The sequence below is a fragment of the Mesoplodon bidens genome (genome assembly GCF_964165515.1).
Source record: "Mesoplodon bidens genome assembly, chromosome: 2".
Taxonomy (NCBI): Eukaryota; Metazoa; Chordata; class Mammalia; order Artiodactyla; family Ziphiidae; genus Mesoplodon; species Mesoplodon bidens.
In genome coordinates this window covers 78,335,135-78,358,409 of record NC_138177.1, presented here as the reverse complement: position 1 = coordinate 78,358,409, position 23,275 = coordinate 78,335,135, and the positions used below count along the sequence as shown (strand labels likewise).

General features: G+C 41.8%; 1 protein-coding gene across 1 annotated transcript; it reads right to left on the bottom strand.

Moving 5' to 3' along the window:
* Positions 1 to 4,408: 4,408 nt before the first annotated feature.
* On the bottom strand, positions 4,409 to 22,914 carry LIX1L (limb and CNS expressed 1 like). Its single transcript, XM_081224075.1, has 6 exons — positions 22,525 to 22,914; positions 13,236 to 13,399; positions 10,600 to 10,740; positions 6,045 to 6,140; positions 5,559 to 5,636; positions 4,409 to 4,992 (listed from the first exon to the last, which is right to left on the bottom strand). Exons 1-6 carry the CDS (start codon positions 22,814 to 22,816, stop codon positions 4,750 to 4,752), a joined length of 1,014 nt encoding a protein of 337 aa, XP_081080201.1. The 5' UTR covers positions 22,817 to 22,914; the 3' UTR covers positions 4,409 to 4,749.
* Positions 22,915 to 23,275: the final 361 nt, after the last annotated feature.

The following is a 23,275-nucleotide window of genomic DNA, read 5'->3' as shown; positions in this document are numbered from 1 at the left end:
CGTCTCTTTTCATTCCATACCAGGAAATGGAAGTTGAAGAAAGTTTTTTCTCTAAAAACTTGCAGGCCTATACTGTTCCGAGGAGCAGCCGGATCTGTGATGGAAGCATTAAAAAAAAAAATTGTTCGGTCAGCAATGCTTGCCTAAAAAAGCTGTTTCTGGAACGTACTGCAGCACGGGCTTTCTCTCTCAGAAAATCAGCAGACCTGGGTGTCCGTGTTGATTGATGAGACAGATATCAACTTTTCTTTTTTCTTTTTTTTATTCTATTTATTTATTTATTTTTTGCGGTACGCGGGCCTCTCACTGTTGTGGCCTCTCCCGTTGTGGAGCACAGGCTCCGGACGCGCAGGCTCAGCAGCCATGGCTCACGGGCCCAGCCGCTCCGCGGCATGTGGGATCTTCCCGGACCGGGGCACGAACCCGTGTCCCCTGCATCGGCAGGCGGACTCGCAACCAGTGCGCCACCACAGAAGCCTAAACTTTTCTTTTTTAAAAAAATAATCTCTCTGGGAATTCCCTGGTGGTCCAGTGGTTAGGACTCCCGCTTGCACTGCAGGCAGGGTTCAATCCCTGGTCAGGGAACTAAGATCCTGCAAGCTGCCTGGCGCGGCCAAAAAAATAAAACTAAAAATATCTCAAACTCTGCCTACCACCTCTGGGAATTAAAAAATTATGGCTTTAAACAAAATAGGGGCTTTAGCTTTTTTGAGGATAGTACAGATATTTCACGTTTAAAAACCCAGGAGTTGAGGCAAGGAAAATATTGCCCCCACATTCTGGAATCTGACGTAGGCCTTACAGAAACAATAGTGGACTGCATATTCACTTATTAATTTTTAAATCAGTTATGAATGCCTATATGTGTCTAATATTAGAAGAGGTGCTAGTAAGACAAGGGGAAATACTTGCCTTATCAACAATCATTTATAACATGATGAAAGTGATCGTTGCCATCACAACGCACTAAGGCAACACAAAGAAAGTTTCTAATAGGACGGGAAGTAAGGAGAGTGCATTTAAGGGAGGGCTTCCATTTAAACTGGGCCTTTAAGTCTGGGTAGTTTTCCTGGCAAAGGAGTTGTAGTGAGACTAAGATACACTAATCCATTCTCTGCAGTATGTAGTGTGATCTTTTAAAAAATCAGTTGGTCACATCTCTACTAAAAACCCTTACTTATTTTTGCACTTAGAATAAAGTTCAGACTCACACAGCCTGCTCTGCCTATGTCTCCAAACTCTTCCACCACCATTCTTCCCTCTCACCCATTAAGCTCTCCCTATACTTTCCCTCAACTGTGTTCTACTCTCTCCCATCTCTGGACTTTTTGTAGCTCTCTGTCCCTGATGCTCTTGCTCCAGCTTTTCACACGGCTAGTTCAACCCCGTCCTGTAGGTCTCCCTGAGATACTACTGTCACCCAGAGGGGTCTTCTCTTATCTTTCATTCTTATTTCCTTCACAGAACTTAAATTCAAATCTTTAATTACCTTGTTTACTTTATAACTTGTTTATTTTCTGTTTTTCCCCTTAGAATATAATCCTTACGGCAGAGATTCTTATGTACAACTATATCCTCAAAGTTTAGACCAGTGCCTGGTTCATAGTAGACATTTGGTAAATATTATTGAATGAATATCAGAATGGCAAGAAATTCTATATGCTTGATGCTGTGTAATCAGGAAATAAAGCTGGAAATATAGTTTAGGGCCAAACTGTATGTCATGCTAAGGATTTGGAACTTACCCTATAGGCAAGAAATTTTTCTAATTCAATATTTTAGTATTCATAATTTTTAACATTTGCAAATAGTCCCCATACTATTTTCAATTTGTGTTTTTTCCTTAAATAGACTGGCGTTTTAAACAAATTTACACTAAATTTAAATATCACTGCCATAAATGGAAAACATATTTTTCTATTACAAATTCAGCTAAAAGCATAACTAGTAAAAATGAAAAATGTTTGGCCATGTACCACCTAAAATCTTCTCAGATAATAGCAAGGGTTCACATATAAAATTTGGGAAGTGCTGCTAAAGGTACAGATAGCTAAGTGATGGTTTAAGCAAGGGAGTGGTACAGTCATAAATATTTTAGAAAGAAATCTGATAGTAGTGTGGAGGATGTTAAGAATGAAGGTAGAGACTAATTAGGAAGCTACTGCAGTGGACCAGCCCCGAGATGATAAAGGACTGAACTAAGACAGTAGATATGGACAAAACAGATTGGGAAGTTTGTACAGAAAGTAAACTCAACAGTAAGTGACTGATTAGATGATAATAGGGAGGCACTGAGGATGGCTCTGAGGTTCTAGCTTAGGTAGCTGGGCAGATAATAATTTCAATAGCAGATCTGGGGAGTCAAAGAGGAGCACGTAGGGAGAAATGGTTTTATTTTAGATATGTAAGTTCAAAGAGCTTGTGTCATTCAGATGGTAATGTCCAATATGTGGAAATATAGATGTAAAAGCTCAAAACAGTTTGGGGTGGGAGGAATAGTTTTGAGCATTGTATGATAGTGGGTGAGATTGCCAGTGGAATGGGTAGAGCTTCAGGAGAAAGGGCCAAGAACAAAGTTCAGCCTCCTCAAATGTCTGGAGAAGCAGAGGCAGATGCCTTCCCCCAGCAGTACAACCTTATTTCTACCACCCAAAAAATAACTAAGAAAAGTTCTTTTTTCATATATATGTAAAAGAAAGGGTCATTTTGGAGCTCCTCTGATACACAGGTCTCAAGAAAGAATCAATCTGGCTCACTAGACAAAAATCTATTTTTAATTGTATAAAATTATACATATAAAATACATAAAAAGTACTAAAAGGTAAGTAAAACTTTAACACCAAAAGTAGACAGATCAGGGAACAATTTTTCTCAAGTTCTTTGGGATCTTACTGGTTGGTATTTGAGAAAAATAATCCAGGGGGTGCAAAGACAAGTTCTTCCCGTAACTCAACACCCCTTAACACTTCCCAGAGAAAAGAGCAAAGGAGAAATGAGGGTTTATGATATCTGGATTATAAATATCAATAAAAATTGAATAGACACACCTATTATTTAATGTAGGAGCCTCTGCTCCAACCCTACATGTGCTTCATGGAATACAGAGATGGAGCTTGGTGAATTCAAGGAAATCCCTTTCAAGCACTAATACAGTTGTTGCTAGATTCCTTGCCTCTGATCCCATATGTACTGGTCACTAAGATGACTTCAAAAGCAAGAAAGCTGACTTTCATCTTTTCCCTAACTGATCCAAAAGAGCAAACTGTAGCCTGTTTCCTAACCCATTTCTAAAAGCAAAGTGTATAACTGTTAAATGGAAAGTGTAATTGCAGGAACATTAAATTTCCCAAACTCAGTTTACGAAGTGCACTGACCTATAATATAGTATAAAGGCGATTACAGAAACAAGGAGAAAATATATCTTAGAGAGACCTACAAAAAATTCTCCCAAAGGGAAATGATTTAGCTGTACTCCAGATCATTTCTCTCCTATTTTACCCAGGAAAGAGGTGGGGGAAGAGAATAGTATTAAAAACACAGGTAGCTGATCATTGATTCTTTTTCCCCTCCTGCAGTCTCTCATGGTTCCAATTAGGAAGTGCCATAATGCCAAAGTCTCATCTAATTTTTCTGATCAACTCGTGCTCTAATAACGTGGAGGAAGAGGAAAGAAAAGAGGGAAAACAAATGTGAATCTAAGATATATACATCTAAGGTCGTAAACAGCCGCCACTTCCTGGGAGTAGGAGGAACATAGCCCTCACCAAATTGGACAGATAATGTTTCCAAAGAGCAAAACGATGGGAGGAGAAAAAGGAGGGAAATATGCTTTATCTTCTACCAATCTTTGCAGGCAGGAAGATCTATAGGCAGGGCTTAACTAAGCTAGGTGAGCAGGGGAGGAGGAGTAAAAAAAGAATACTGAAAGGTAAGCAACTTCAGCCCTGACCCCTTCAGTACAGTAGAGTATACTGGAAATCTGGACTACTGGTATGGTATGGTATGCATGCCCCAGAAGCAACATAGGTGATAAACCCTTACAGATTGTGTTTATACTCCCTCTCTTGTTTCTGGGCAGTTTCTCAGCAATGATTTTAAAAATAAGAAACCAGATCTCCACTTCCTTCCAAATAATAAAGTAAGGAAGCCCCAAAAATGCAGTACCATTTGGAGGCAGAGGAGGAGTAAGGTAGTGGTGTGTGTGGGGGGGTGTAGGTTAGGAAATATCTAGTTACTGGAGGAACAACTTGGTACCAAGTAGCCCCAGCTCAAGAGAAACCAAAGCCGAAGTCTTCATTTTCATGTCCTGCTGGGTCCAAGAGAAAGCAGGAATGAGGGTGAGGGTGGGGCACATAGTCCTTATTCAAGCTCCCTGTTATTTTAAAAGAAGGAGACATGAACAATTAATCAATCATTTTGTGCTATTGAAATGACTACACAGAGTTACTGGAGTGTAAGAGCTAACAAAGCTCCAAAGACAGCCTGCTCTTCTTGTAAAGTGGTGTGGAGATGTTTTAAAAGCAACTGCATCCAAAAACTACAAGTAAGAAAAGGGATCTCTCAGCAAGTAGGAATCCAGGTGTAGAATTTATACATATATATATATATATATATATATATATATATATATATATATGTATGTATTTTAAAGTATAAAATTGAGAAAGTATGTACAGAAATCACACTAAGTCTTAGAAAGGACATATAAAAAACGGGCCTGGAGAGGATGGGGAGTATGTGGGTAGATGCCTAGCAATTGGAAGAATGCATGTTGCCCAACTGCCCAGCAGCCAGCATGAGAATATCTTTCTTCTCCTTGTGGAAGCGCAGCTCCTTGCCTGCCAGCCGGGCTTCATCCAGCTCCCGCTCAGTAGAGGCCAGCTCTCTAGACAGCGCTCCTGGCACACTCTGCTCCCGGCTCACCCAGTCCAATGCCATTTGGTGGCGAATATCATCGTCTAGGGCCCGGTGTGAATAATGAGCCAACACTTCCTGGAGGGGGAGAGGAATGTCAAAGTCACGGACAAAGTAAAGGTTCATACCACATTGACCCAACTGGGACTAGGAACTCTCAGCCTTTGAGTCGTAACTGAAGTCAGCACTAGAGTCCTTTGAGGAGATTCTTAAGGGGAACTTCCTGGTGGGAGAAGCAAGGCAGGTAAAAGAATCACAGTTAAGATTTTAAAAGGAAAGATTATGGGAATGAAGCCTTTAAGTAAGGCTTTTAAGATTCACAACCCGGTAGGCTTGCTTATTCTAACACAACATCCACCTCCAAATAGTCCTTCTGGGACTTCCCTGGTGGCACAGTGGTTAAGACTGTGTGCTCTCAATGCAGGGGACCCGGGTTCAATCCCTGGTCAGGGAACTAGATTCCACGTGCACGCTGCAACTAAGAGTTTGCATGCCACAACTAGGAGTTCACATGCCACAACTAAGGGGCCCATGTGCCGCAACTAAGACCCAGTGCAACTTAATTAAATAAATAAATAAATAAATAAATATTTTTAAAAAAATAGTCCTTCTGCCAGACTCCCCTCACCCATAGGAACTCTTACCTGCCGAGAGCACTGTCTTTCTCTCATGGCCTTAAGGCTGCCATTCCAGTGCAGCAGTTGAAAAACTGTCATTAGCTCCTGGAGGAAGAAAATATGAAGTGCCAGGACAGTGGCATATATATTGGGGGGTTGCATCAGAATTAAATGGAGAAACTTTCACAAAATGTATTTGTGGCAGCATCTCTTATACCAACTCTGATATGTCCTTGGGGGAAGGAAGATATTTATATTTTGAAAAATATCCTAATAATCTTTTCTGCCTTCCTTTCCAATTCAGTGTTAGTAGGAGGTGCTCGCGCATGTGTGTGTGTGTGTGTGTGTGTGTGTGTGTGTGTGTGTGTGTGTGTGTGTGTGTGTGTGTGTGTGTGTGTGTGTGTGTGTGTGTGTGTGTGTGTGTGTGTGTGTGTGTGTGTGTGTGTGTGTGTGTGTGTGTACAGGCTGACCCATGTTATTAGAGCCAGGGAAGTAGGTGGAATAGTATAGTACCTGGAACTCCAACATTGACTTGCCCTTGTTGGATTCCAACATGAATCGGAAGGCACCAATCCCTGTATTTGGGTTGTCAGCTTCTTCCCTGTTGCCCTGGTAACAGAGGAAAGGAAAAGACAAATAGATTTTCAATCAGGATTATCACCTCAAAGAGCACTGTCCAAGAGAAATATAAACGCAAGCCACATGTTTAATGTAGTTGCCACATTACAGTAAAAATATACAATAAATATTAATTTTAATAGCATATTTTATTTAACCTAATAAACTCAAAATATTATTTAAACTATAATCATTATAAAAATTATTAATGAAACATTCTTTTTCTTGTACTAAGTTTTCAAAATCTGGTGTCTCTTTCATCTTACAGCACATCTCAATTCATACTAGCCACATCTCAAATGCTCAATAGCTATATGTGGCTAGTGGCTATTCCGCTGGTTAGCACAGTCCTAGAGACCTCCAAAGTCACCACACATTTTAACTTAGGTGACAGAGAAAAGTCAACCTGGTTTTCCCTATTTTACAAAAGGGGGAACACTGAAACATAGAGAAGAGTCCTGATTTAGCTAAAATAACAGAGTGAGTTCAGCATACAGCATTGGACTAGCCTAGAGGACAATTGACAAATGCATTTTAAAGGGCAAAAATAAAAGTCATAGCATGGCAAATTCTGGGTAGCAGTTTTGCCTCCTGGACATTTGCTTCGTGTGTCTTCTACTGGCGACATGACCCTGCAGGGGTAGAACTAAGATACATTGTCCTACCTGCAAGCCTAGTGTGTACAAAAAAACAATACAGTATAGAAGTTAAGAGCATGGACTAGAGCTCCTACTAGTCTTGCGGCCTTGGTGAAGTTATTTAACTTCTCTGTTTCTAGCTACCTTAACAGTAAAATGAGAACAATCATAGATCTACCTTACGGGATTGTTTTAAGAATTAAAGAGTTTTTAAATTTAAACTTAAAAAGAGATAAATGCAGTCTAACAATTCCAATCATATAATTTGGGTGCATTATTGTATTGGACCTGGTGTCCAGTTACACAATCCAAATCCATTCAGGTACTGGCTCTGGTTTGTGCTATTTGGTGGTGGTTTCATATTATTGGAGATAATTCCAGATCCTAGGTCTTGCAGGGACTCCCAAAATAAGGGCATCTCCTGGTTTACTAGTGACCCTTTTGTCAACCTGATCTAGAAGAATAAGGCCAGGAGACTACTGGGAACACAGGGATCCAACTTTCTCCTCCTGCTTCCTGAGAGGTTTCCTGCTCTTTCTAGCCAGTTCCACACGCCCCACACCTCCCAAGATAAGAACTTTATTCTGCTCTCTTTGAGCAAGGGGACTGGATAGGGGTCAGGAGCCAATCAAGTTATATCCAAATTCAGTTTATTGTGGGATGCTTTATCATGAGGTTTTACTGTATATGTATCACACCTAAAATAGTGCCAGGCACTTAGTAAGTATACCATAAGTGCTAGTTTATTATTATTATTTGCTTTCACTGTGCTAGAATTAACAAGAAGTCAGAACTACTCAAAGTCAACCCACTTTGTTTTGTGGCTCATGAGAAACAATCATGCCACATGTAGTTAATCTTTGTGGTGAAGCAAAGATCACAAAATTTGGATTTAGAAGTGAAAATCTAGAGGCAGGAAGGAAAATGGTGGTAATTTTCACCATTAGGATTTAGGGCTCTAAAGCAAGCAATGGTTTTCATTTTTATCTATAATAGTTCAATGCGATACCTTATTCAGTACCTCCAAACTTTTCCATGATATGGCCCAAAGAAAATAATGACCCTATCTGTACAGCCAACTGGGATATACAGAGAAGGCTGCTGGCAGAGCAGCTGCCAGCAGAGGCTGTGGGGAAGAGGAGTCCATCTGCCCTAGGCCTTGTTCAATTTCCCTGAGAGTTGAGGGGATCAATATCATGGCACATCGGTAACCTATTTGGAGTACACGAGTGTGGAATGACCCACCATTGGCAAGTTCCACCACATACGACACTTCTACACCTAACAAGGTGATAAATGAGCTCCATTTATTCAATAAACATTTAATCACAGAATACTTGATTAGTGGTAGGAACATTAGAATATAATTGGAAAGGAATTAGAGTTAATTTTAATTTAACCTACTTATTTTACAAATGAGGAAACTCAGACCCACAGAGCCTAGGTGATTTGTCAAAAGACATAATATAGTGTCAGATTCAGGACTTTTGAAGGACAAAAGCTAAAAGCAAAGAATGTGGACATCACTCTGCCCATGGCTAAGACCAAATGAAAATTGTTATTCTGGACTATGGGAATTCCATTGGGATATTAACGAGAAATCCATTAAGTTCTCAATTTGGGGGGTTAATCAAAAAAGAATAGTGGCATGAGAAGAATAATAGTTTACATTTCTTAAACACTTTGTAGCAGACACTGCTGGTGACCTATCCAATATCTATTTCCTTCTTCCTTACTAAAGAACCTTAATCTTATTCTAGTGCTTATACATCTCCCAATTGCCTCAGAGAAGAGTGATTTTATCCTAACTCCAGTAGGTAAATCCTAATCCCTTTTGCCTGTAACTGGTTTTAAGGTGGGAATTCTGGGCATTGGGTGGTAGAGGGGAGTTCTGCTGGAGAGCTTCTGGGAAAAGATTCCTTACTACTAAAGAGACATGAGAAAAGATGGTCTCTTTCTGTCTCTGAGTTTAGTTTTGTCTGTATTTAACAACTGGAACTCTGTAGCTGTCTTGCACCCTGAGGGGAGTCAGCCCAAGGGCAAAGCCAATATCTAGAGGATGGCTGAGTTGAGAGATGGAAAGAATTTGGACCAGTAGATGATGACATTCTTTTTTTTCCCCCCAGGTTAAATGTCTGCTTTATTCAGATCCAGTGACCAGAGGCCCAGGCAGCCAATTTTGCAGGAGATTTTGCACCTGAGTGTCTCCCTGCCTCACCCTCCCAAGAGTGTGCTCCTACAGATGGGACATCAGAACTCATCCTTTATGTCAAAATGGGACTGGTCTCCAGGCTTGAAGTCCAGGTTGGGGCTGCCATCCTAGATGATGACATTCTTGATCCATCGAATTATCTAACCCTGAAATCTGCCCTACTTCTAGACTTCCTATCATGTTAGATAATACATTTCCTTCCTTTATTTATTAAGTGAACTTGAACTGAGATTTTCTGTTACTTGCATCCAAAGGCACCTAAACAGATAACATGTACTAAGTGCTGGAACATATTCTCTTTTATCCAATAATCCTATGTGACAGGTATAATTGTTATCGTATTCTACAGATGAGGAAACCAAGACAGATTAAATATCTTGTTCAAAGTCACATAACAAGTAGAACCATAATTTCAAAAGGATGAATTCACAGCCCGTGCTCATAACCACTGCTTTCTATAATCCAATCTAATGTTTCATTTTATAATACACTAGGTGACTTAAGAGTGAAAAATGTGCTTTCTTAATTTTAACTGATTTGATTAATATAAAAATGTTTTTATTCCCTGCAGATACTGCTGACTGGGGCAAAAAGTAATAGGAGAAAAACAGATGGGTCCTAGGTTACAGAGGGATTATGATTCAGAGTGTTCAATACTAATCTACAAAACAGATAACTGAAGGAGTTTAGTATATGTAATTACATCATAAATGCAAAGAAAACATAAACAGAAGATTGATCTGACTTTATATCCCTATCAATGGTCTTGTGCAGAGGGAGGAAGAAGGCAGTGCTAATTTCTAAGATGTACCTCTAAGCTAGAAAAGTCTGTAAGTTGACGGGTTCTAGTCTTGGCTCTACCATTTACAAGCTGTATTACTTTAGGCAAAACTTCACTTCTGTGTTTTTAGTTTCCTGATCTGTAAAATAGGGGTAATAATAGTACTTATACCTCATAGGATTGTTGTGAAGATCAAATGAGATAAAATACATATAAATCCCCTAAAACAGTCCCTGGCACAAAATAAATACTCAATTAGGATTAGCTATGGTTATCATCATTATCATTATCATTTGAAAGAACAGATGTTCTTTTTAAAGGGAGTAAATAAATTACACTCCCCATTCCTAGAAACATAAAAAGAAAAGACACTTGTATTATAAAGTGTTTTTCATTAATAAGATGAAGTAATGGAGGCAGGAAACAAGTGACAATAAAAACAGTCATAAAAAAAAGAACAGTGAAGGAAGAAGGGACTAAGGTCTTAAACCAAAGTTGGGAAAAGTGAAATTCAAGCTCAATTTTTATTTTGTAATACCTCTAAATTTCCATGAATCTTGAAATAAAGGTTTCTAGATACCAAAGAGACATAATGAAAGAGACAAAATGACAAAAACAAAAACACACATAGAATTAGAGACTGAGACATGTGGAGTATATAATACAAAAGACTGACAGAAAATAAACAGAAAGAACAGAAATGCAGACAGGAAAGAAAACCAAGAATTCACGCTCTGTTTCCCAGGAATATACAAGATTTCCCAATCAGCCAATTCTCCCATCCCCCACTCTCCTCCCTTCCAACTCCAAGTAACTTACATTGAAAGATGCCAGGGCCTCAGAGACACTCTTCTCAATGAACTCATCAGTGATTCTTCGGGAAGGATGTTCATTAAACACAGAGTTCATTAGCGCAATCTTTGCAGCACTCCGCCGGGCTTCAGCTTTTGTGGGGCAAAACTAGGCAGGGAGACAGAGAAAATATGTGTGCATGTGTATCTGAGAGAGAGGAAGGAAAAGTGGGAGGGAAACACTTGGGATAGAAGACACTTGGATACTCTTTGGCAAAATCAGTTTGTTCAACACACCCTCCAAAGTTTTTATTGTAAAATGGTTGGGGCATTTGGAAACATAAATTTGATTCAACATCCTGAAGTCATTAAGGAGCTGGAGACAGCTGTAGCTCATACCAAATTGAATGCAGGATGAAGAAGACTGCTGAGGTCAGCATATAATCACTGGATATGAAAAATACCCCTGTTTAAACTGTCAAGAGAATTAATTACTCAAAAGCCAGATTCTGGCCAGTCTGTTAGAAATTTGTATCTTGTTCTCTTATTCTGCAGACAGGCAAGAATTTTTTCATCCCTCTAGATAACCTAAGATTAAAACAAAGCTATGTCTAGGCTGCTTCTGCAGAGGAGCCCTCTAGTCTCTATCAGAAGCACCCATTTGGGATTCTTGGACTTTTCTTTTCGCTATGTGCAGGCAGTTTCCCCAATAATGTAGTCAGCTACGGAGCTATCCCTGAACAGAGTCTAAGGTCTGAGGAAGGATTTTATAGTATTCCCCCACCCCCTCCCAGTAGAAGCAAAGAGAAGAGAGGTGGCTAGGGAAAGGAAAGCTGACCCGAGGAAAACAAGAAAAAATTTTAAATTAATTCATGTTTTTACATTGTATCCAACGTATGTAGTATCATAGAACAAGACTGATTTTCAAAAGTCTTAAATCACTCAATTGCAGATACCTAGCCACCTTTATAATTCATCTTCACTAGCTGCCTCAAAGGCTTCTGTGTCCTCTGTCATTTATGATTAGGATGAGAGAAAAGGAAGAAAGTGATGTTATAGTTTTAAAAAGTAGATCAGGTTATGTTTGCTACTTAACCATCCATAATATCAGTAATTCCCAGTTTCCTTTAGCTGACAGGTCTCTCTGAAACAACATATGGAGTTTGGTACATTAATCCTGTCTTCTTGCTTATTCAGTTTCTCTGTTTCCACTTCTCTCACTATTTATTAGCCTGCTGCTCTTTCTACTATATAGTGCTCTTTCTGAAAAGTCATCTATGAAGAAAACCACCAGGAGAAGTTTCACCTGCCAAAGTGGATATAAAAGATATAAGCTAAAAGGGGCCAAGATAGATAAGTCTACTCTTTCAGGAAATAACAGAAATCAAATTACTCTAATGGTCCAGTTTGGGGCATCCCCATAAAATTATTAAATCTTTAATCAACAGTATGATGAGGTGGGAAAAGGAAGGAAAGGTCTTATTTTCTAGTAGCAAAAGATAAACATTAGTCATCTTGGGCATATGTTTATTTCTCTGAAATGGCTGGGGCTCTGAGAGAAAAATTTAGTCACCCGATTTGAAATGAAGCTTCCTTAGGTCTGTTTCCGTTTGAGGCAGGAACTGAGCTACAATGGCACTCACTCATGCAACAGATTTATTAAGTGTCTATTCTCTGCTGGGCACTGAGTTTGATGGTAGAGATTTAAAACTGAACAAGAAAGAAGACAGACACTACCTCTGCCTCCATGGAGCATAGTCCACTAGGAGAGAGAAACAGTCAATTATGATATGTTTTGATAAATGATATGATAGGGGAAGTTCAAGGCACTATGGAAGCACAGAGCAGAGGGTATAACTTTGTCTAAGGGTTATACAAACCATACAGAAAACAGAACAAAAGTGTCTAGTCTCTTCTCTAAATTCCTACTCAGGCTCTAAGTTGACATTTCAGGAGGCTACCTTCCTATCTGCAATGTGAAAAATCCATCTTTGATGAAAATATTCACACTAGTCAAATTTCTCGTTACTCTGTAATAGCATCAACGCTTTTCATCATCATATACTACAGGACTTTCATATAATTGTAGAATGCTAGTACGAGAAATACTGGTTAGAAATAATCTAATCTATCTCCTTCATATTATAGATGGGGAAACTGAGGCCCAGAGAAATTACTCGACTTGCCCTGTTAGCAGTCAGGGCAACAAGAATTTGGATCCCCTAACTCTTATATGAGTACTATTTCCACCATATATAGTCCCTCTCCTTTGATCTCTTAGAGAACTCAAACATTGCTTTCCTTAGTGATAGCCTATGAAAAAGTACCAGGGGCAATGAGTATTATTCTATGTCCTCAAAAAGAGATAGCAGGAAGTTGGAAAGCCAGATTAGAACGTGAGTTAGATGCTAGTAGGCTGCTTTTCTTTCAGCCTTCAAAAACTCAAACCCACTTTGAATTTGAGCATGGTTAAAAGAAATGCATGCTACTGAGGTTTCTTCTGCTCAAATGAGCCTCAGATGCTTATCAGAATGATTTGCCCAGAATTGGTCCAAGTCCTCAAATATGTGACTTTGGATAGAGATTTCATGGCCAAAGTGATAGAGAAAGACATTAGTAGCACCTAAGGGTTTATCTTTGCTACTGTTGCCTCAGAACTCTTACCTGGAAACTCCCAAAGCAACTTCCCCCAGGCAGGGTGACATAGCAGACATAGGGAGGGCTGTTGGAGGGAACCATCTCATAAACCACGAGAGCCCCATTCTTCAAGTCAGCCCCACGGGACTGTTTCATCTGCCAGAATTCCTGAAGTGCCTCCACCACATTCACTACAAAAAGAGAAGTAGTTAAGTTCAGCAGTAAGAACACTTCCAAGCAGCATTCTGCCTCAATACAGTATCTGTAACCTGTACTTACACTAAGAATTGAGCCCCCTTATCTCCCTACCTATTACCATTTAAAATCATTTTAATTAATAAGCCTATGCTGTGATTAAGTCCATTTGCATAGGAAGACCAGAGTATGCCTGCCCTCCTCCGCCACCTCCCTAGTTCACATTTGATTAGTCCTAGACACTAAAGGAGAAGAGCATAAATATTGGAGGCCAGAGTTTCCAAGGTCAGCATACCATTATCACTGACTGATGAAGGACAAGTAGATGATTCCACAATTGGTCAGCTGGCCTAGAATAGTAATAACCACCATGATCATAAGTGCTAACATTTACTGAACACCTACTGTATGTCACATTTTCTCCAAGTGCTTTACCTATTTAATCACAATAACCGTATGAGGCAGGTACTTTTATTTTCCCCATTTTACAGATGAGGGAAATGAGGCATAGGGAGGTTAAATAACTTGCCCAAGGATATAACAGCTAGAAAGCAGAAGAGCAAGAACTCAAACCCAGGCAGTCTTGGTTCCAGAGTCAATGTTCTTAACCATTATATAATACTGTCACTCAAGGAAATATGGCCCTATTAGCCATTCTCAAGGCTGTGCTTCTGGTGAGCAAACCCATGACTAGATTCCTTTTCCATCCTGGAATACTATGTGTATACTATATATATATGAGAAAGAGAGAGAGAGAGAGACACACACACAGAGAAAGAGAGAGAGAGAGAAAGGGAGAGAAAGAAAGAGAGAGAAAGAAAGAGAGAAAGAGAGAAAGAAAGAAAGAAAGAAAGAAAGAAAGAAAGAAAGAAAGAAAGAAAGGAGGGAAGGGAGGAGGGAAGGGAGGAAGTGAATGAATTCTGAGGCTTTCCCTAGGCATAAATGATCTTTGGAAGGACTGTATATTGGGAAACACTCCTCCACAGGTCTCTTGCACTACTTTCCATCTTGCTAGGTATGCCAGGATTTCAAGGCCCTGACTGCTCCTTACTTGGGCCCTTTCTCAGGATTGAATTTGCAGCAAGAAACCTTGAGGGATGAAGTAATGTCTCCCTCTGGGACAAAGAACAAGTTTGTTTACTGTTTGCTATAAAATGGCAGGTTCCCCAAGCTCGGTGTTCCTCTCCTGTAATGCAACCCATGGCCTGTAAGCATCCACCTGAGCCCTCCACATCAGACTTGGGAGACAAGGGAAACCAATGCAAGCAAACAGGATGCTCATGCTACTTGCTGTTCTATGAGTAATGAAGTCCTTTGTCTCTGACCCAGAAGTCTCTTGACTTCTGCCAGCATCCATGAAACAGTAACCGGCTATGTTATTAGTTGTATATAGGGTAAAATCAAACTCCAGACTTGACACTGTATTCCAGAAATTCCAGAACAGTTCCCTTCATCCCTCAGTACTTGGATTCAATTATTCCACAAATATGTATTGAGTACCTACTCTGTGCTAGACTGTGTGCTGGGTGCTAGGCTACAATAGTGAGCAAAACCATACACTGTTCCTTTTCCTATGCAACTTACAGTCTAAAGAGGGAGAGAGAGATTAACCAAATATATAATCTCATACAAATGAAAAATTGCAACAGTGATAAATGCTATAAAGGAGTGGTAAATGGTGGTAAATGTAGGAGCATCTGACTAATTAAGAAGGCCAAAGAAAGCTACCCTGACAAGGTAATATTTAAGCTCAGATATAAGTATGAATTCCCTAGGCAAAAAGATGAGAGAATAGCGCTCTGAGCAGAAGGAATAGCATGTACGATGGCTCTGCAGCAGCAGGAAATATGGTGAATAAAGGGACTAGTGTGGCCAGAAAAGAGAGAGTGAGGGGTAGTATAAATGCAAGGTGAGGTTGCACACACACACACACACACAAACAGAAGGGACCATATCAGGTCAGACCTGGTGGGTCATGTTAGAACATTGGCTTTATCCTAGGAGCAATGGAAATCTATGGAAGGGTTTTAAATGGAAGGAGGGATAAAATCAGTTTGTTTTTGGAAAGGATCTCTTTTTTTAAAAAAATTTATTTATTTATTTATGGCTGTGTTGGGTCCTCATTCCTGTGCGAGGGCTTTCTCCAGTTGTGGCAGGCAAGCGGGGGCCACTCTTCATCACGGTGCGTGGGCCTCTCACTATCGCGGCCTCTCTTGTTGCAAGGCACAGGCTCCAGACGTGCAGGCTCAGTAATTGTGGCTCACAGGCCTAGTTGCTCCGTGGCATGTGGGATCTTCCCAGACCAGGGCTCGAACCCATGTCCCCTGCATTGGCAGGCAGACTCTCAACCACTGCGCCACCGGGGAAGCCCTGGAAAGGATCTCTTTGACTCTAAGGTTCCAAACATTTCAAATGGCTTTAACTAAAGCCTCGTAATAAAAATTCATCACACACATTCTCCAATATCTTCCAACATGACCACTCTCTACTCTTAGTTACAACAAGGACTCATTAATTCTATTATATTACATCAGTTAAGATCGGACAAGGAGAAGATACCAAGATGGGACAGACAGGCAAGAGATTTACTGGGGAGGAAGCAGGAGAAGGGAGAGCCTTCAGACCATGTTCTAGGTCTGACACCTGTGGAAGGAGAAAGGGAAGGCAGAAAGTTTGGATATGTGAGTCTCAGACTGCAGCACCATTCCAAGAAAGGTTTGGCCAGGCCAGTAGGAAGTCCTCAAGCCAAAGGAATCCCACATCTCACTAGGACGCGCCTGAGTTAGTACCCCTGCTGTGCTCAGTCACTGACTGGGAGCAGCCTGCAGGATGTGTGGCCTCAGTGCAAATGTGGTGATGAACTCAGAGGGGACAGCAGTTTAAGGCTGTCAGTCAATTATGCTCCCTGCAGCAGGAGATATTAAACACGTTTTCATGGCTGCCACACACACACATTAAACAAAAATTTGAGCACTTAATAGGTGCATAGCTCTATTCTAGGCATTAGAGATGCAAAGATGAAGAACATACATTCCCTGCCAGGAAGGTGTTCAAAAGCTAGTGGCCAATAATAACTTATCTTACCTGCTCTGCAACTGAAGCAAGCACTCCATGTACCAGCCAGGGTTTGAAAAGCAGCATAAGCTCTTTACTAATACTATACATTTAACTGACTTTTAAAAATGTTCATTCTTCCATTAAAAGACAGCATGAAAAGAAAACTCTCTTTTTCCCACCCTTGGTTTTAGCAGAGGCTCTTCAGAGGTCACTGCTGCCCAGAAACCTTAGCCACCCTTGTTCTTTTCATTGAGATCTTTTCAGGCCCAGTTCCCTCTTTGAGACAATTTAGCACAATGTGCTGGGTGACAGCTCTTCTGACATGCAAACAACAGGGAGAATATTGAAATAAAGAGGAAGGGGAGGAGACTGCTATAATGGGGAAGGTCCTATTAAAAAGCATATGTCCGGGCTTCCCTGGTGGCGCAGTGGTTGAGAGTCCGCCTGCCGATGCAGGGGACACGGGTTCGTGCCCCGGTCTGGGAAGATCCCACATGCCGCAGAGCGGCTGGGCCCGTGAGCCATGGCTGCTGAGCCTGCGCATCCGGAGCCTGTGCTCTGCAAGGGGAGAGGCCACAACAGTGAGAGGCCCGCCTACCGCAAAAAAAAAAAAAAAAAAAAAAAAAAAAAAAAAAAAAAGCATATGTCCATTCCACGTCCAGTTAAATCCCTTTTGGCACAGAGTACAGGACTATTTTTTTAATGATTACTCAAAGCCAAATGAAACAGGGAGTCTTATTTCAGAAATGTGAGCATGAAATGAGAAACTGGTCAAAGTGATCAGGAAAAAAGCAATGAATTGTGATCTGCATTTGAAAATGCTCATAAGACTCATTCATTTCTAGAGCTGAAAGGGACTTTAGAGATTATCTAGTCCAACTCAGGCTAAGAAATGACTTGGTTGAGGTCACATAGCTGTGGCAGAAGTGGGGCATGAATGTAGAAATTCTGATGCCAATGTTTTTTCCAATTTGGGAATCTTAACCCAGGGTCCAAGGTCCAGTCCATGGTTGAACTTCGTGGGGGTTCACAAGTCCCCTAAAACTCTAAGTAAAATTAAGCATGTGTGTGTGTCTGTGTGTGGGTGTGCATATGAGTATTTGTGTGTGGGTGGGTGTAGGGAGGGTGCTCATAGTTTTGATCAGATTTTCAGTGAAGAATCATGGATATAATGGTTTATGTAAGGATGGTTAAAGAGACAGTGAGGTAGGAGGGTAGCAATTACTGAAACATAGATATCTGACAGCTACAATTAATTTTTGGAAGTCACTGATGGATGAAAGGGACTGAAAGGGGACACGAAAGACCAAGATAGTGAGGAATATTTAAGCGCTTGTACCGTAATGTTGAACAACAAGAAAGATAATACTTTTGGTTTTTCCTTAGGAGATAAAATATTAGATGAATGTCTAAGAGGTAAGACAGACAGATTGTATACCCACCAGAGTAAAAACATTAAAACAACACATGGGGACTTCCCTCGTGGTCCAGTGGTTAAGACTCCATGCTCCCAAGGCAGGGGGCCTGGGTTTGATCCCTGGTCAGGGAACTAGATCCTGCATGCTGCAACTAAAAGCCTGCATGCTGCAATGAAGATCCCACTTGCTGCAACTAAGACCCAGCGCAGCTAAATAAATAAATATTTTTAATAAAATAAAATAAAACACCACATGAAACTATAATAAAATTTTTATAAAAATAAATACAATCTTGTAGTGGGGCAGCATGGATAAATAGATAATAAACAGATAATGAAGTTGAGAGGTGAGTGAGAAGGTTCTCTCTGATCATACAGGATGATGAGAATAGTCTGGCCTGGCTTAATTCACATTATTATGAAGATAGGGAAGCTGGTTAACAATACTTCATCTGACATTTCCTATTTCAATTTGTAGAAGGTATCCCTGAATAGCCCATAGTGCATAGTCTCTGGAAGGGATGGAAGGGAAGGAATGAAAAGCAATGTGACTTTGGGAGAGGACTATGGCAAGCTGAATAATGCCCCCTGCCAAGATGCTCATGTCCTAATCCTTGGAACCTGTACATGTTACCTTATGTGGCAACAATTTTGCAGACGTGATTAAGTTAGGGATCTGAGGATGGGGAAATTATCATGGATTTTTGGTGGGCCCTAAATGTAAACACAGGTGTCCTTAGGGAAGGAGACTTGATGAAACACAGAAGAGGAGAAGGCAGCATGAACATGGAGGCAGAAATTGGAATGATGCAGTCACAAGCCAAGGAATGCTGGCAGCCCCCAGAAGCTGGAAGAGGCAAGGAAGCAGATTCTCCCCTAGAGCCTCTGGAGGGAGCACAGACCTGCTGTGACACCTTGACTTTGGCCCGGTGATACTGATTTTGAACTTCTGGACTCCAGAACTGTGAGAGAATAAATTTCTGTTGTTTTAAGCCAACTTCGTGATAATGTGTTACAGCAGCCACAGGAAACTAATACAGGGTCTAATCCAACATTCCAAAAATTAGAAACATTTTCAGATCAATCATTTTAACTACATACTCACTCACAACAAAGAAGCTGTCTGTGATTCTGAGGGAAAGGAAAAACTATAAACAGAAAACACCACACAAGATTCATTTGTTCAGCCTAGTGGAGTAGCTGGGCAGAATTTCCAATCATGTAACCATATTGTGATATAAAGGGACAGCAATAATTTTAAAATAGATAGGTTTGAAGAGGGCAACACAGAAGTTACAGAGCAAGGAAAGTGACTTGGTCACTCGGGCAATCGTGCCAGCTTAGAGACTACCAGCTGTCAGCCAGTAGAAGAAGGGGTCTATATGCCATGTGGAAAAAGGGGCAAAGGAAACGGTGATGCCAACAATACCTATCAAATGCACAGTTATCAAAGCATATCCACATGCATAATAATAGCAGCCACTCATTGAGTACTAACAATGTGCTGCGTGCTTTACATTCATTATCTCATTTAATCCATGTGGCACTATTAAGATAGGTATTATAATACCTATTGCACACATGGTGAACAAGCTAAGGAACAGGCCACAGTGGCAGAACCAGGATTTAGAACCAAGGTTTGTTTGTCTCCAAAACCAACCCTCTTTCTGTTGTACTATCCTGTTTTATTGCACCATTAATCCTCACAGAGGCTCTATAAAGTGGACTGTGAGCTCCATGAAGACAGGGACAGAGTACCTGTCTTGTTCACCACTGGTGATCAATAAATATTCGTTAAATGAATGAATGGAACAGATGAGGCTTAGAGAGATAAAGTAATTTATCCAAGATCACACAGCCATTATTTGACAGGGCCAGGTTCTCTGATTCCAAATCCTATGCACTATAGACTGATTAAGATCCTGTAGCATACTGAGCTAGGTGTGTATCTTGGGCAGGGACTGTGGGGAGAGATATAGGACAAACAAGTGAAATAACAGAAGAATTTAAAAAAATAAATGCTGAGGTCCTACATGAGTCAGGTAAATCTAAAGACTGTGCCTGGAAAAGGTGAATTTAGAGCAGTCAGGAAGAAGATGATGAAAGATCTGAATTGAAGATGATGCAGTAAAGCATTGCTGGATTGAGGACTGGTCTGGGCAAAGACTAAAGTAAATTATATTCAGGGGAATACAGCCAGCCCCCAAATACCATGCCATCAGTCACAAAGGTATGTGGACATATGCCAATGGCAGTTTTACCTATTAATTGAAGCAGAATAAGTGATTCCATGTGGTGAAGGACTTCTGAGCCAAATCAGCAGAGATTCCGCTTGCCTGAAGCTAAACTATCTGCCAAACTTTCCCAAAGTACTGGCTGGACACCCAGACTGGAAATGAGAAACTCAAGAATAATGAGAAGGACTGTGGTGGGAGGTAGGGAGGTTGGAAGGGAGAATTGCTGGAGAGTCTGAATCCTGACTGATTGCTCTTGGTCAGTACAATCCCCTTGTTCCCTCATCCTTTCTAAGGAAATGAAATAGGTTTTACAGGATGCTCAGTTTAGACAAGAGCCTCTCCAGGTAACCCAGACAAGAAAACTGTCACTCCTCTACAATTTTTTTTTTTTTTTTAATCTTTTTTTTTTTTTTTTTTTTGGCGGTACGCGGGCCTCTCACTGCCGCGGCCTCTCCCGCTGTGGAGCACAGGCTCCGGACGCGCAGGCCCAGCGGCCATGGCTCACGGGCCCAGCCGCTCCGCGGCACGTGGGATCCTCCCGGACCGGGGCACGAACCCGCGTCCCCTGCATTGGCAGGCGGACTCTCAACCACTGCGCCACCAGGGAAGCCCACTCCTCTACAATTTTAATAAACACCTATAAGTTTCTAAGAAGAAGGCTTCAGATTTAGGGCGCTCACTCCTGGCTACCCCTATGCCCAGAGGCAAAGACCTTCCCTTGGTCTCGACTTAAAAGAGACCTGAAGCAACAGGACAATAGCTAATGGCAATTCCATTACATTGCTCTGTTAAGTCTAGGAATTAAACTAGAAAAACAATTATATTCCCTCATGATGAATTTCAGGATCATGTGCATTTGCATTCCCAGCACCTAGCAGAGTGACTGCTCCGTGGTAGGAGTTCAAAATGCTGAAGAACAAAGGGAAACTGATGGGAAATGTATCATTGCACATATAAAGCAAAATGGATCTAAAAATCTGTTTTCATAGGCATCATTGGTTTTACACTGTTAGGATTTAACAATGAGAGAAAATGATGTGTTCTTCCCAAAGAAACATGAACCAATAAATTTGAGAGAATACTTATCATTTTTTAAAGTACCCATTATGTGTCAGGTGCAATATCTCATTTAGTCCACATCATAATTCTTGAGGAAACTGAAGCTCAATGAGGTTAAGTTGCTTCCACAGAGACACAGCTGGCAAGTGACAGAGACTTAATCTGGGATTTAATCCAGACTAGTCTGACTCCAAAGCCTGTGTGTGTGTGCTGTTTTCACTGCACTTTCTCAGGGAGGAAAAAAAAAAAAGTCATTACTATCTACAGAGAAAGCCCCACAACCTTTCTCTGTATTAATGTTAAACTAGAAAATTAAAGATACAGTCACTTCCAGGTCAGGCAGGACCTAGCCAAGCAGAGAGAAGTGATGTCTCAGAAATTCCAGACCTGAATGCTGTATCCCACACCGCTCACTATATATTTCTTGTTACACTATAAATCTGGAACTCAAACTCAGGAAATTCTGCACTGGTTAAGCAAAAACAACAACAAAAATTCTCACATCCCCCTTTTCAGAAACGCTGGAAATTAGACATCTTTAAAATGAAGATTTCTAATGGAAATAGGGTTTCTGCCTGGCTCATTTCCACTGAATTTAACATTGAGAGAGCCAAGGCCTGGGATTTATCCTCAGTTCCTGGGCAAAGGCCAGGAAAACAGAGCCAGCCAGACAGAGAGGCTGGAGTTGTGAGGCTCCATACTTAAAAAGACACCAAAGAGGTATTAAGTCACAGGAAGCTGGTGTGGGCTCAATGGTATATGGGTCCAGATTTAAAGGCACAATTATAGCGAACTTGTGAAAGCACTGCCTAATTCCCCAGCAAATCTGAAGTTGCATTGGAAATCTCAGAGTGACATAAGTAAGAAAAGAATTTAAAAGTCAAGGTTAAGGAGATGGAGTAAACTAGCAGGGAGCCCAGGAATTGCTGAGATCACAGAAGAAAGACTGAGAGGATACGGATAAGAAATGTCTTGGATCTGAGATAAAGGATAGGATCCCACACAACAGGGACTAAAGGCAGAGAGATGTTAAGGCATTAAGCTACAGGAGGAATTCCATTTCTAAAGGAGAAAAGGTTGGATAGAAAAGAGGGTTATATCTGTAAAAAGGGGTCCCTGGAGAACATAGTAGTAACTCAATAAAGGGGAGGGGTGGGAGGCTTAAACGTGTGTATGAATGTGTGCGTCTGTGTGTGTGCGAGTCTGTGTGTGTGTGTAGCCCAGAAGGAAACTCCCCAAAAGGAAATGCATGTGAAGGCTCTGCGCCAGGAAAAGCGATCCAAAGGACTGTGGGAGCAAAGCTCCCTTACAGAGAGGGTGTCCCACAGGAGGCCAGACCCCGCAGACTCACCTCGGCCATAGCCCTGCGTGTGTTTGGCGAAGCTCCTCACCACGGCCTCCACGGCCTCCCGCAGTACTGCGGGGCTGCCGGCAGCGCCGGGGGGCAGCGGCAGCCCGGCGGCCCCGGACAGGAGCAGAGGCGGCGGGGGCGGTGCGGGGGGCGGCGGGGCCGGCGGGGGGCCCGCCTGGGGTGTGGCGGTGGCGGCAGCGGCCCCAGTCACTCCGGGCCGAAGCGCTCGCAGAGTGCCCCTCCCGCTGGTGCCCACTCCAGGCTGCAGCCGCTGCGCTCTCAACGTCTCCATCCCGGCCGCCAGTGGAGTAGCGGCCCAGAGCCTGCCAGCCTGGCGAGCTAACGGTCCCAGCCTCCCCCGCCAGCGAGCGCCCAGGGACTGAAGGAGGTGCCGGAGCCCAGCCGTCAGTCAAGCCGGGGCTGGGGGGAGCCAGGTCCTATGCCAATCACCAGAGAGGGGGCGGGAGCTGGCCGGCTGCTGCTCCGCCATAGGCAAATTACTGAGGAGGGCGGAGGTTCTGAGGAACCAATTACAAAGAGAAAAAGCGATATCCTCTATACCGGAGAAGCTTAGCTTGGGCGCGTTTCTGGGAGTCCTGTGGGGAGTACTAGAAAGCGGGCCAGACCCCAGGACCGAGGCTAGAGGCAAAAAAAAAAAAAAAAAAAAAAGGCCTGGATGCATGGCTGGGGAGAACTGTAGACAGAGTGAGAGGATTCTTAGAGAGCCTTTGTCCGACCACTTCATTTTACA